The sequence below is a fragment of the Carettochelys insculpta genome, chromosome 1, assembly GCF_033958435.1.
Source record: "Carettochelys insculpta isolate YL-2023 chromosome 1, ASM3395843v1, whole genome shotgun sequence".
Lineage (NCBI taxonomy): Eukaryota > Metazoa > Chordata > Testudines > Carettochelyidae > Carettochelys > Carettochelys insculpta.
The window spans coordinates 213,657,637-213,672,597 of NC_134137.1; the positions used below are offsets into that span (position 1 = coordinate 213,657,637).

General features: G+C 43.1%; 1 protein-coding gene across 1 annotated transcript in view; it reads left to right on the forward strand.

The window, feature by feature from the left end:
* HJURP (Holliday junction recognition protein) overlaps positions 1 to 14,961 on the forward strand; it is a 64,015-nt gene that overhangs the window by 34,923 nt on the left and 14,131 nt on the right. Inside the window, exons 8-10 of the mRNA XM_074990979.1 lie at positions 8,965 to 9,075; positions 10,313 to 10,394; positions 13,353 to 14,713. Coding sequence (XP_074847080.1) covers positions 8,965 to 9,075; positions 10,313 to 10,394; positions 13,353 to 14,713 — 1,554 coding nt within the window. The remainder of the gene's footprint in view (positions 1 to 8,964; positions 9,076 to 10,312; positions 10,395 to 13,352; positions 14,714 to 14,961) is intronic.

The following is a 14,961-nucleotide window of genomic DNA, read 5'->3' on the forward strand; positions in this document are numbered from 1 at the left end:
AGAGAAGACATTTTACCCCGAGGCCCCAGTTCAGACAGTTCCCACAACAACAAGAGGATGGAAACAGGAGAAGGGGCCGTCATAATTGGAGGCATCAGGGTCGCCAGACACAGGACCAGAGCCACCCTAAACCCCCACTGGGGTCTAAACACCAATTTTGATGGGGTGGTCAGGAGCAACACACCGGCCACCCACACAGTTCCAGCTCAGTGTTTATTTTCATTCCGCCTTTCCCCATTCTACCATGCCTGGTGCAGCATAACTTCGGACCAGTGGGTCCCCCACACGGTAGAAAAGGTATATGCTATCCAATTTTCTTACCCCCTTCACAACCCCTTTCCCCGTCCCTGTTCAGGGATCCCTCTCACAAGATAGTTCTCAGGCAGGAGGTGGGAGCCCTTCTTCAAAAGGGAGCTATAGAGGAAGTTCCCCAGGAATTCCGGGGACAGGGATTTTATTCCCACTATTTTCTAATCCCGAAAGTGAAAGGGGGGCTACGGCCAATCTTGGACGTGCGAAACCTGAACACATTTGTGAAAAAGATAAAGTTTCATATGGTATCTCTGGGCACAATTATCCCAGTTCTGGAACGAGCGGACTGGTTTGCTGCTCTCGACTTACAAGACGTGTATTTCCATATAGCAATTTATCCACCTCACAGGAGGTGCCTCAGATTTGTGCTAGGGAAGGACCATTATCAGTTCACAGTCCTTCCGTTCAGACCCTCCTCAGCCCCGAGAGTCTTTACCAAATGTATGTCAGTAGTAGCAGCCTTCTTACATAGGCAGGGAGTGCACCTGTTCCCTTACCTAGACGACTGGCTGATCAGAGGTCGGTCACAGAAACAGGTGTCGAGACACGTACAGCTGATAAGAAAAACATTCAACATGTTAGGTCTTCTAGTAAATTAGACCAGAAGACGCAGGCTCTGTGGAGCAAGACCGACGCTCAGCTCCATATAAACGTGCGAGAACTCAGAGCAGTGCGGCTGACGTGCAAAGTGTTTCTGAACGAACTGAGGGGGTGGTGTGTGGCAGTCAGCACAGACAACATGACGGCAATGTGCTATATAAACAAACAAGGGGGTGCATGCTCGTCACCCCTGTGTCTAGAGGCCCTCACACTTTGGGGCTTCTGCATCCAGCACCAGATTCTCCTGAGGGTGTTCTAGCTGCCTCGGGCACACAACTCCCTAGTGGACCGCCTCAGCAGGTCCTTCATGGACCACAAGTGGTCATTACACACCAAAGTACTGAATTCAATTTTCCAGAGGTGAGGACGTCCTCAGGTAGACCTATCTTGCCATGCATCTCAATGCAAAGTGCAGGATGTTCTGCTCTTACCAGAACCGAAGTCCAGGCTCTTGGGCAGATGTTTTCAGCATCCGTTGGTCGGGCCCGTTGCTGTATGCCTTCCCACCAATACCGCTCATCCACCAAACGCTGTTGAAAATTCGGTCGGACCGAGCATCAGTTATCCTGGTGGCCCCAGCCTGGGCTTGACAACACTGGTATTTGACCCTCTTGGAGATGTCCACTCACGTTCTGGAGGTGCTTCCACTGCACACGGACCTGCTGACGCAGGAGGAGGGGAGACTGCAGCATCCCAATCTCCAAGTGCTGCATCTCACAGCATGGAGGCTCCATGGCTGAGACTGGTCGAGCTGGCCTGCTCTGAACCTGGCGGGGAAGTATTGCTGAACAGCAGGAAACCCTCTACAAGGGTAACATATGTAGCCAAATGGAAAAGGTTTGCCATATGGGCCACCGAGAAGGGGATGTCCCTGGGAGAGGCCCCAATACCATGTATCTTAGACTACTTGCTTGGCCCTAAGCCAGACGGGGCTGTCACTGTTCTCTCTAAAAGTGCACTTGGCAGCCATTTCGGCATTTCACCCAGGGGCTGGGAGGTCATCGGTCTTCTCAGACCCAGTGGTAAAAAGGTTCATGAAGGGAATGGAAAGACTCAAACCACAGGTTCGGGCCCCCCTGCCAACATGGGACCTTAATTTGGTTTTGTCTAAGCTGATGGCTTCCCAATTTGAACCTCTCTCCTCATGCTCTATATTGTTCCTTACCTACAAGGTGGCATTCCTGGTGGCCATTACCTCAGCCAGAAGGGTGTCAGAGCTTGGGGCCCTGACGGTGGACCCACTTTATACAGTGTTCCACAAAGACAAGGTCAGGCTGAGACCCCACCCAGCGTTTCTGCCTAGGGTGGTCTCCCCTTTCTACATTAACCAAGACATCACCTTGCCGGTGTTCTACCCAAAGCCCCAGGCCTCCCCTAGGGAGCAGAGTCTACACACCTTGGATGTCCGGAGGGCACGGGCCTTCTATATGGACAGGACCAAACCCTTCTGGAAGTCGCAGCAGCTGTTTGTTGCAGCGGCAGACAGGATGAAGGGGCATCCAGTCTCCTCTCAACGGATCTCCTCCTGGACAGTGGCCTGTATCAGAGAGTGCAACAAACTTGCAGGGGTTCCCCCTCCCCCAATCAAGGCTCATTCCACTAGGGCACAGGCGTCCCCTGTGACGTTCTTGGCCGACGTCCCTATCCAGGACATCTGCAGGGCGGCCACTTGGTCCTCCATTCACACGTTCGCAGCACGTTATGCAGCACGCGCGGGAAGACGCTGCAGTGGGCAGGGCTGTCCTGCACTCCTTTCGGGGCTCCGACCACGCCTCCTAGGCATTGGCTGGCGTTCACCCACATTGGAATGCGCATGAGCAATCACTCGAAGAAGAAAAGACAGTTACCTGTTCTGTAACTGGAGTTCTTCGAGAGGTGTTGCTCATGTCCATTCCAAAACCCTCCCGCCTTCCCCTCTGTCAGAGTAGCCGGCGAGAAGGAACTGAGTGCGGGGGCAGGGCGGGCAGTGCATAGATGGATGGCCATATGGGTGCCACTCCAGGGGGCGCCTCACCAACCCTAGGGCTACCGGCAAGGGCAAAAAGCTTCCGGCAACTGGGCATGTGCTCAGCGCACACCCAAATTCAATGAATTTGAGTAACACATCTCAAAGAACACCAGTTACAGAACAGGTAACTGTCTTTTCCTCCTGCCAGCTCAACCCACCCCTGCCCTGGCTCACCCCATTCACTCTCCCCTCCGCCCAGCTCAATTCCCCAGCTCACTCCCCCACCCCTCCCCCGGCATGAACTAGGCTGTCAGCCACCAGCGCTCAGGGCTCCAGCTGTCAGCATCTGCAGGCACACGAGGCTCTACCCCCTAGCTAACCCACCCCACCAAAGTTCACCACGTTCAACCCCCCACAGCCCCAGCTCACACTCCCTGGCATGTGGGGCTCAGGCTTTAACCTGCACCCGGGGCTCCAGCTCCAACCCAACTTCCCACCACCCCTGCAGCCCCTGCTCCAACCCTCTGGCTGGGCTCAACCCCTGCCCCAACCCTCTGCTGCCTGGGTCCAAACACCTGCAAGCCCCAGCTCAGCCGCACCCTCCTACCACCCCTGCCACTCTAACCTACACTAGGCTTAACCCCCACCCCCCTCCCAGAGCCCCAACCCACCCACTCCCAGCTCTCCCCAATTTATGCAAAATTCAAGGTATGCGAGGGTTGTGTGGAACGCAACCCTTGCATACCTCAAGGGATTGCTGTATTAAAATGCCTCTATATAAATAAATGGAATGTCCTCATCTGAAATACTGTATTCAGTACAGATTGAACTTCTGTAGTCCGCTACCCCCAGGACCTGACTGGTGCTTAAGAAGACCATTTGTCTGACTACGGGAGGTCAATATTGTCTAGCACAGGGGTTGCCAACCTTTTTGGATCGGGGGCCACATGGCAATTTTTTACATATTCCAGGGGCTGAGCACAAAACAGTGTAATCATTCAAAACAGAAAAATTCAACATAGATTGATATTTTATTACCTTAAGTTCATTCAACATCCTCAGCACTGCAGAAATCTGGCTCAGTGAGATATCTGGCATTGTTTTTGCTTGCACAAGTAATCTATGTCTGCTCCAACAGTAGATGTAGCAATGCAAAGTAATCCTGATAAATGTTCGTTTGTAAAGATAAATCTCAATTTTGTTCTAACATTTTTCATTCTTGTAAACAATTGTTCAGAGCAATAGGTGCTGCCACACTATGAAAGAAATCTAAGAGCATGTTGAGAGATTCAGATAAGTCTCTGAGGAAACATATTACATGTAAAATGTAAACAGGCCATGCTCAATTAAAGCTGTCTTCAAGTTAGTGTCATTCTGAATCCCTGTGAGTTCCAGTTGAAATGCGACAGAAGGATCAGTTGCAAAATAGGTTACCAAACAGCTTCGTTTCATTCATGTTCTCTGAAATCCTGAAACTTCTTTTCATATTCATCAGTGAGACTGGCAACTAGAGTAGAGTACGTTTATATTGTTCAGAGTTTCAGCAGGTCTTAAGAGGGTTGTGCAAAGAACAACATTCTTCACAACCATTTCTGAAAAAGTTTCAACTTCTGAATAAAGGCAACAAGACACTCATGCCTTTGGTGGACAAGCTGACCCTTCCCTTGAAGTTTGACTCTCAAATCTGCCACATATTTGGTGATATCTACCAAAAATGCCAGGTCATCCAACCACAGATTATTTTGCAAGAAGCTCATGTCTTTTCCCGAATCCATCACGAATGATTTTATTTTGTCACATAGTGACCAAAATCTGGCTTAGTGCAGCTGCCCTACTTAGGCAGTGAATTTTGCTGAAATAAATAACATCATCGTGATTGGATCCCACCTCCTCAAGGAAGGTTTGAAGCTGCTTGTGTTTAAGACCACTGGATCTTATGAAATTGACAGTTGAAATTACATTTTCCATTATATGCCTCATCCCAGGGTCTTTGCATACAGCTGTTCTTGGTGGAAGATGCAGTGAAGTGTGATGACTGTGAGGCACAGATTTGACCATTCAAGTTACAAATCCATTGTCCTTCCCTGTCATGGCAGGGGCTCCATCCGTTGTTAAACCAGAAAGTTTGTTTTCAGAAAGATTAAATTTCACCAGGACCTGTTTCATTTAATCAAAAATGTCCTTTCCCGTTGTTGTGCCTGTCACTGAACAAATTTCAAGCAGTTCTTCCACAAACAAGACATTTTCTGTAACTCCTCATAGAAACACTGCCAGTTGAGCTGTATCACTAATGTCCATGCTTTCATCGAGCACTAAACTGTAACACTGGCAGTCATTAAGCCTTTCAATGAGACTGTCTTGAATGTTGGCTGTGAGGTCATCAACTCTTCTAGCAACGGTCTAAGATGAAAGACAGAGTTTCTCTACCTCAGATTTCTTCTCAGGAGAGACCACACTTGTAAACAGCCCGAGTAGTCTTTGACAAAACCCCCATCAGAAAATGGTTTTTCCCTCTTGGCTATTGCTTCAGCTGTTAAAAAAACTGACCTGGGTTGCAGCCTCCAAACTCTTGCTGGCTGCTTTTAAGAGAGACTACTACCCAATGATGCTTTGTTTCAGGGAGTTCACCCAATCGATTCAAACTTGACCTGTGATGCCATCAAATTTAGCAGCATGCTTCATGGTGTAATGTCACTTGATATTGTACTCTTTTTGAACTGATATTGTTTCTTGACAAATAAGGGACAGTATCCCACTGAATAAGAAAAAAGTCATTGGTCCAAGAAGGTTTGAAAAATCAACCTTCTGTGTCAATTTTTTTTTTTCATACTAACACTCGCAAACTCCACTATTTTCTCTGCTTGCAAAAGAGATGAAATCATGTAATGAAGTCCTCAAAGACACATTTCAGTGGCAGAAAGGACTTTGGTAGCTGCAGTAGTCTCCAAAGGAAATGGCAGTATTAAACCCAATTAACAATCATTTTAAAATTTAGAACATTGAATTCTATTAAACAGAATGTTGAAATTATATATGCTCATCTAGTGAGCTTTGTTATACGACAACTTTATTACTCTCAAGCACCCTTCATCCTGCAGCATCCGAAGGCATTATATGGATTTAAAAACACACAGAATTCAGTCAGCCATCACTGAAATGCACTTGGGGAAAAATCAGTTCTGTTCTATCAAAGAAGGAGAGTGAAGAAGACTTTCTGTTTTGTAAATTGTTAAGAAGTTTTAGGAAGACTGATAAACTACTTGACCCAGAATTTGGAGTGGGTTTTAACAGTCTTACCCTGGCAAGTATAATGGGATTTCTTAATAACAAGTGGTCAAGGGTTTTGTTTCATTGTGTACCTGAAAAGCTGCACTTTAATATAATGCCCCCAGTACAATGCTGAGCAGTTGGTTCTGTAATAACTCAGGGGAAACGTGACTACCTAAGTGATCATCAGTACTGTTTCCAGCATTACCACCTTGTGACTTGTCCCAGGCAAGTACTGATCTCAGTCCCACAGTGTTCAGTTTTTGAGTGCTGACAAGAACCACAGCCCAAGCTGACAGGGCTGGATTGTAAGCTGCTGCAACATGACTATCACTGTCCAGTCACACTCTAGTTTCCCCTGTCCCACCCAGCCCTCCTGAGAAGGTCCCTGTTCAGAACACGTTTTAACAACCTCACATGCTAACCAGCAACACCCTCCTCATCTGGCTGTGTGGAGCTGCCATTGCATTACATCTCCTAGGGCAGTGAGCCAGCTATTGCACAGCCAAGTCCTTTGTGTACAAGCCTGACTCTGAGTGTACCAAGACCACAATCAAGGCCCCCAGCCCCATTGTCCTGACGCTGTTCTGTTTCCCCTGTTGTGCTGCTAGTCCACTCCCTCCCACCATAACAGTAGCTGCCTGTGGGGAGAGTGTGTGTGTGTGTGTGTGTGTGTACACCTGTCCTGTGGCTCAGCTCTCCTGCTCCCTCCCCCACCTGCAGCACGTGCAGCTCTCTGCACTGCCCTGCTGAAATAATGGGACTCAATTGGTTTAATGGCCAGATTCCTCTGGCTGGCTGTTAAATCAATTAAATTGAGTTGTCCTCTTTCAGTGCAGCAGGGTAGGGAGCCAGAGGAGGAGCGAGCAACAGCAGGAGCTGCAAATGGCTCCTTAAAGAGCCACATGCAGCTTGTAGCTGCCCAGACAGCTTTTAAAAGGCTCTGCAGACTGGATGAAAAAAGCTCTGAGGGCTGGATTCTGGTCTGCAGGCCACGTGTTGGACACCCCTGGTCTAGCAGCATTGCCAACACTTCCACTGCAGGACTAGTAGCTGTTAACGAACTTCATGGGGCCAAGGGACATTTGATGAGTGTTTATCATGCCGGATTATGAACGTTGCCCGGTGAGAGAGTGCCATACTAGAGAGGTTCAACCTGTACTGGTCATTAGTATCTCTAAAAAGATATTGTGCAATTAATAGGTTCAGAGATTGACAGTGAATGGATTGTGCAGTATTGGGTTCAAATCAAGGGCATTAAAAACTCATCTGATGAGCTTAAGCAGGTAGGGCTTGCTCACTTTTAAAAAGGCTTGAAGAAGAAGGGGATATGATAAATATATTAAAATAATGAACTGTAGAGGCATAGATCTGGAATTCATTTTACTTTTCTCAATACTAGAGCAAAGGACCATTTGGTGGCAAATTCAAAATCAATACATTGCATAATTAGACAAGGTTGAGACCAAGAATTTAGCAAAATAAAAAAACCCAAAAGATGGTCTTGATATCCATTCAGGAGTTGCTTTAATAACCAAAGAAGGTTGAAGGCATGTTAAACTGTATGCCTCAATATATAAGGTAATCTTTTACTATTAGAGACTAGGATAAAAACTACTGCAAGTGTGCGAATACGTCTACAGTTGCCAACTGTGGAGTTCACTTTTTTTGTGAAGAATCTGATGTCCTTTGTTAAAGACAGGAAACTGGACTAGGTGAATTTCATATCTGATCTCGTAGTGCAATTCCTGTGATTTTGGTGAAGGCACATATTAACACTGAGAAGGCCAGAGATTCTAGTAGGGGTGAAAAATAGAGACAAATCTCCCTATGTAGGAGAATGGACTATTGTTCGCATCTCGTTTATTGTTATACAATATTTAGCATTTTTGTTGTGATTTGCATCCAACAATCTCAGTGCTTTATGAAACTCTGTCTCTGAATGTTTTGAAGTACTATTGATCCTTTTTTACAGGTGGGCACTCTGGGGCACAGAAGTTGACTTGCCTCAGATACCCAACCAGTCAGTGATACATAGATATGAAAAGTAGGAGTCCAGAGTAACAGCCTATTGTTTACCACTCTACAAGTATCTTTCCATAAATCATTTTCAGCCTTCTTCTATTTAAAAAAATAAATCAATAAGGGTGAGGAAGATCTGCTGGAATACTTCAGCTGGGAAGTGGCTGGAGTGGCATTAACTTCCATTTAGATAATTCACCTGTAACAAGTACACATGGTTCCAGAGGACATAAAGGTGACTGAATTCCTTGCTTCCTATACCTATTTAAACATACTTCTAACGTGAACACAATTTGTCCTTAAAACAGAGAAAATATGTAACACAATGGACAAGTTGGGTTATAGTTACAGAACATTTTATACTGCTCTGTGTCTGGCATCCAGAATAAGCATTGTTTGTTTGAAATACAATGATGTGCAGGCATACACAATTTGTATCCACGTCTGTATCTGCAAAAATGATCTGAGGGAATCCGCCCTGATACCTTTTAATATAAAGGGGGTATCTGAAAATGTGTAGGGTTCTAGATACAAAATTTTGTTTTCACATCCATAGCTGCATATACATCTCTGTGTGTGGATACCTGCCGATTTGCAGGGCTTTACTCATTGGGCAGGACTTTCATGGTCAATGTTGCTGCTGTTCTGTTTTAACCAATCTTTCTATTTGTTTTTCTTCAAGAATTTGAATCACAGGGGTTTCAAATGTATTGTGTTTTGTGAAGTTTTCCATTACTAGTACTGTGTAAACATTTTTGTTGTGTATGTTGGATTTGACTTTTTTTTTTTTTTGTTTTTGCTTCTGTGAATAAAAGGAGGACATTATACATATAAACCCTTCGGAACTGGAAGTGAGAGAGAAAGTCAGAGTTCGCGTGGATGTTATAGTACAAGATGATGAAAGAAAGATCCCTAAATGGATTATGGTAATAAACCTGCTTGATTTGTTAGAATTCATTCACTGATCTCTTAAAACTACTAGTCAAATTATTGGTTGGTGTGCCTTTGCTGGGGACAATCCAAATCTATGGGAACTTTAGTGAAAAAGAGCATGGTTTCTTGAAGATGCAACATTTTATTCTCCTAAAAATTTGAATTGATATAAGGTTTGTCAGTTTAAAGCAAACTTGTGAGTCCACATACCAATTTGAGTTTGGAAGTGTCATAGAAGAATTTATTTTCTTCTTATTCATTTGGAGACCAATAATATGCTCCCAGAACTAGATATCTTGGCTAATTTATTAAGCCCTGTTTTTGGAACAGCCCCAGTATATGCCAGGTATATTCATCACCGAACTAGCTCGTTTGTCTAACGTTCCTTCACGCTTCCAAATATTGTCTTCAGTATCGCTGCTGGCTTTTGGTTTGGTTTTGTTTTTCCCTTCAGCATAGGTTACAGTTGCCAACGTTCAATAGTAGTGGACTTTTTATTAAAATTGTCTTATAGAGATCATCAAGATATTTTTCTTTGCTGCTTGTCAGTTGTATTTTTATTGGTGTTTTTGCTGAGGTAGCGAGTACTGGCTCTTGTCTTTGTGAAAAGCATTGCCTTTATAGCTGTGAAATATTGGGGGGATGATTCAAAGAAACTGAACAGACATAGTTTAAATACTTTTTTCCATTATACATTATTTGCCTGTCATTGTGCTAAAGGCTAACTTATGCATCTTAATACACTTGTGAAGAAATAAAATTGTTTGGACTTAATGCTCATAGAAAATAAGATACTGGAGGCCACTTCATGGTTATGTAGTTTTGTTGTATGTTATGGAGCTGTTGTTTTTTTAAATTCACTATTTGTCAGCGGTCTCTAGAGTGGTCAGATATGTGCTCCTTTTATAAATGGCAGTAAATTTAAATATTTCTTCAGGAAATGCTTAATTAGAAAGTGGAAATCTCAAGTAAGAGTTTGAATATTTTGCCAAATGTCCTTGTTCTCAAGTTTTTATCTGTTGCTTTGTCTAATAAAACACCCTCTAACTATAACAGAAGCAAAAGCAACTCTCAAGTAGGACTTATTCCTCCCTTTTGTTTTACTGAGCTTTGTGCAGTTTTGCTCTTTTGTACAGTGCCTAGGCCAATGGGACCACAATCCTGAATGAGGCCTGGATGTTAATGTAATATAAATATAACTTTCTAAATGAGTTCTCTGGGGTTTTTCAGGTTGCACCTAGAGAAAAATCAAAGAGTCTTCACATAACATCTCCATGTAAAGACTGGATGGGTATGACTATATCTCCAGTTGGTGAGTGTGACACAGAGCTGTAGTTATTTAGCATTTTTATTGTAAATATAGAAACGTGTTCTGAACATAGAGAATCCAGTTGTTTGAATTCTTGAGGCCCATTGTTAATCTTTTGCCACAGATGTATTTTAAACATTTAAAAAAAAAAAAGAGTTCTCATATAAACAAACTCTGCTAATCTAAAACAGAGAAAAAGATACATTTAAAAACCCACTGTAATAAAGAATTTTAAACATGGACATCAGGTTTTGTGCTTGCTTTGGCTAGTAGTACAACACAGTCTCATGGGAGTCTTCTGTTAGATAGTAATTGCTTGCTGTACAAGCTCTCCTTGTGCAGGAACATTGTGACAATGCTAGTCCTGATATTTGCAGTCTTTAGGTAGGGAAAAACATCCATTGAAGTCTGGTGCCCTGTTGAAGAAGGGTTTACTTCTTCCACTTAATTTTCACATCTTAATATTTGCTATAAGATACCCAACCACCAGTCTCTTCCCTGGCATTTAAGACATGGTGATTAATGGGCACCTAATTATTGCCTTCTATGCCTTTGTGAACATTACCTTTAGGTACACAGTGCCCTGGGAATATAGAAAGTCCTTCTGATCTTTCCACATTTTTGGATTTAAATAGTTTCTAACTACAAAAGGTGGGGCAATAAAGGTCTTGGGTAAAACTTGGCTTTTAGGGAGAATCTATGTACTACTTAGGAGGAATAGAGCTACTAAGAATTTTACATAAGTTCATGGTCTAGATTTCCTTGTACAACTGAGCCTCATTAAATTGCCCCAAAATTAACAGTCTCTCCCTGCTTCGCAAAGAGTTAGGAGTGGAATTCTGCCATTTGTTAATCTTTTTTTACTTTTACAGTAAATACTTCAGAATTCTTTGTAACTTAGTACAGTAGAACCCTGAAATAAGTGCACTTGACTTGCACGTATCTCGGTTAACGTGACTTTGAGTGGCAGGGAGCTGGCTCTGGGCTGCCAGGCACCAGCTCCACACCACTCAGAAGAGCGGAGAAACTGTCCAGCTGCTTTCCCTGACAGGAGCAGGAAAACTGACCAGCACTGCAGTTTCCCCTCTCCTGTGAGCAGCAGGTAGCCCAGAGCCAGTCTCTGGGCTGCCCACCACTCACAGGAGACAGGAAACTAAGCAGCACTACTGCACTGGTCAGTTTCCCAATCCCCGGGAGTGGCGGGAACTGGGAATCAGGCAGCAGCCTGACTCCTGGCTTGCCTCCACTGACATGAGCTGACAAACTGACCAGTGATGTGCTTGTCAGTTTCCTGGCTTCTGCCAGCAGAGGGGAGCCAGAAGCCAGGCTGCTGCCTGATTCCCATCTCCCTGCCTCTCTGGGAACCAGGAAACTGACCAGCACACCAGCACTGCTCAGTTTTCTGGCTCCCACAAGCGCCGGGGACCTGGGAGCCACGCTGCCATCTGGTTCCCAGCTCCTCCTGACTTGGCACAGAATTTGATTTACGCAAGGTTGCCCAGGAATGCAACCTTCGCATAACTGGGTGGTCTGCTGTATGGCACTCATTGTAACTTTAAAACAACATTGCAGTCGTCAAATGAACATAGTAAATTCTGTGATATTTTTGTCTTAACTTTCTAAGAAATTGACGTTGGCTTCCCAGTCATTATTGCAGATTTGATACGAAGAGAGGCCTTATTTGTCTTGGCTGTGAAGACATTTCACACTAATGTTCATTCACCACTGAGTGTTGTATGTGCCATTGTTGCAAAAAGTCCTTTTTGGACATCTCCCATTTATGCCCCAGAAGAACTTTTAAACAGTTTGTATTCCAAGACATTTTCTGCAATCTGTTAATATAGTCCTATGTAAACTTCAATGAAAATTTGCTAAAATGTACTTGCCCAGCAACTGTCCTTTAAAAAAAGAAAACAATCTGCAATTTTACAATGCTTTGTTAACAGCACATGAAGATCAGCACTGCCAGAATATTTTCACACCTTCTAATGTACAAAATTGTCAACAGAGAGCTAGCTGTGTTAGTCTGTACTCCAACAAAACAAAGCAGGAGAAAATAACACTTTAAAAACTAACAAATGATTTATTTGGTGATGAGCTTTCATGGGACAGACCCACTTCATCAGATCAATTTCATTTCCAACACAGACTGATATTTCTAAGTACAGAGGAAAAAAAAACATCCAGTAAAGGCTGACAAATAGGATTGAAGGAAGGGGTGAGAGGTGGTGGGGATGTTAATTGTCCTGTCTGAGATAATTATGAGCATCAAAGGAAGGGAAGCAGTCCTTGTAATGCATGAGGTAATTGATGTCTCTGTTCATACCACGTGTTGAACCTGAACATGTACTCTAACTCACAAATCTCTCGCTCTAATCTGGTGTTAAATTCTTTGTGTTCCAGGACACACAAACACTGGGTTAGAGTGAGAGATTTGTGAGTTAGAGTACGTGTTCAGGTTCAACACATTAACACGTGGTATGAACAGAGACAGCAATTACCTCACGCATAACAAGGATTGCTTCCTTTGCTTTGATGCTCATAATTATCTCAGACAGGACAATTAACATCCCCGCCACTTTTCACCCCCTTCCTTCAATCCTATCTAATTTGTCAGTTTTTGTTGCAATTTTTTCCCCCCTTTGGTCCTATGTACTTATAAATGTCAGCCTGTATTGGAAATGAAATTGATCAGATGAAGTGGATCTGTCCCCCAAAAGCTCATCACCAATCACTTGTTTGTCTTTGAAGTGCTACATTTCTGCTGCTTTGTTTTCTATTAAATTAGCTTTATGCTATGTAATTTACACATTACAAGAAAGTTTCTAATCACTGTTGTGTGTATAATTTTATTTGGCCTAATACATAATCAAGCTAATGGTTTCAGAAGGAAAGCAGAATCTGGTAATGCACGTTGTACATCCAGGTCTCAATATGTTTTTGCTTTTCTTATTTTATCAGATAAGTTAACTGTACCCAGACACATGCCTGTACTGGAAAAAAATGAATCCGGCTATGATAGCTTCATGGAAGAGTACCAGTCTGCAGATGAAGAATGTTCCTGGAACAATGTCACACTTGTAGATTTGTATCCAGGAATGGTGGAGACACTTAGCAGGTTGATAAAGAAACACTCTCAGAGAAAAGCTGCTGATTCCATAATTAAGCACTACAAACACAGAGGATGGCCTTCTAGAAAATCAAAGCTTAATATCACCTTGGAAAGAATAAGAAGGTTCAGGACATCGAAGTTGAAGCCTTTGCTGCCTATCACAAATAGTAATGATCATAAAATGACTGTTGAGTATAATTTAAATCAGAGCAACCAATTTCTTCATGATGGCAAATGTCAGATGCAGTGTGTGACTAATGAGGAGTCTGGTGTGGTATCTTGCCCACATGTTAGTATGGGTGGAATTGAAATAGATTGCTCTGGAAATTTAGAAGATAATTCACACATTCGGAGAACAGACCAAAGCATCGTGGAGTCAGTTTTTCCAAATGCTACTGCTGGAACAGAAGAAACATTTCTAATTGAGGGTTCCTCTCAGACTACTGTATCATTACATGATTCAAAAGGCAGCCCAAATGGAAAGCTGCCTGAAGTACTTTCTCTGGGATGCTTTCCTTCTATAACTTGCAAAACATCTCCTTTACTAGTCAAAGAGAGCAAGCATGGCAAAATTGACAAGACGCCTTCCAATGGTACATCAGAGTTCCACTTGTCCACTTGCAACTTGAACAGTGATGCTAATGCTATTCCACCACTTACCAACTATTCTCTAGTAAGGTCATCAAATGCATCAATCAGAAATCCTGAAATAAAATCTTTCAGAGGAAGAGTTTCACTGCAGCGCAGTCATTCTTTTTCCTCGCTTACTGTAAATCAAAGTCCTGTTAAGACTCGCCAAAAATGCGAAGATGAATTTGAAAAACTTTACCAGAAGCTGTGTCCCAAAGAACTTCAGAAACCTCTCAAGTTTACACAACCTCCTTCATATCCTAAAGAAAAAGGATTAATCAAGACCTACTTTTTTAATTCTGTGAAGTCTTGTAAAAATTATGATAGTGCATTTAACAAGGTTTATCAGAGACTGTGTTCTGAAGGGTTTCCAAAACTGCCTACATTTCTGAGAGCTTCAAACTTAAAGAAATATGAAGGCATACAGATGTCAGAAACTGTAAATGCTCTAATTAACTCACCCATACGAACTTTACCTTCAGTTACCAGAATTAAAAGAGTAGCAGATTTCCACAATGAAGATCTTCTGTCTTCACCTGTAAAGAGACTGAAAAATATAGCTGAAGATTTTTTTCCTGGTGTAAGTAATCAGTCTCCTCATAGAAAAAATATTAATCTTCAGACAACTGGCCTAGATTTCTCAAGTGTGATGGATGGGGTTGTTGCTGGCATATTTCATAGCCGTAACTGTCAAGTCAGGCATCTGAAAACTTTATAGGGACTCTCTTACTGTGCTGTTTAGGTTGATAATGTGCAAAAGGGTAAAATATTACAGCTTTTTGAAAAAGATTTAGTTCAAGAGAAACTTCAAGTTAATCTAAAATTTCA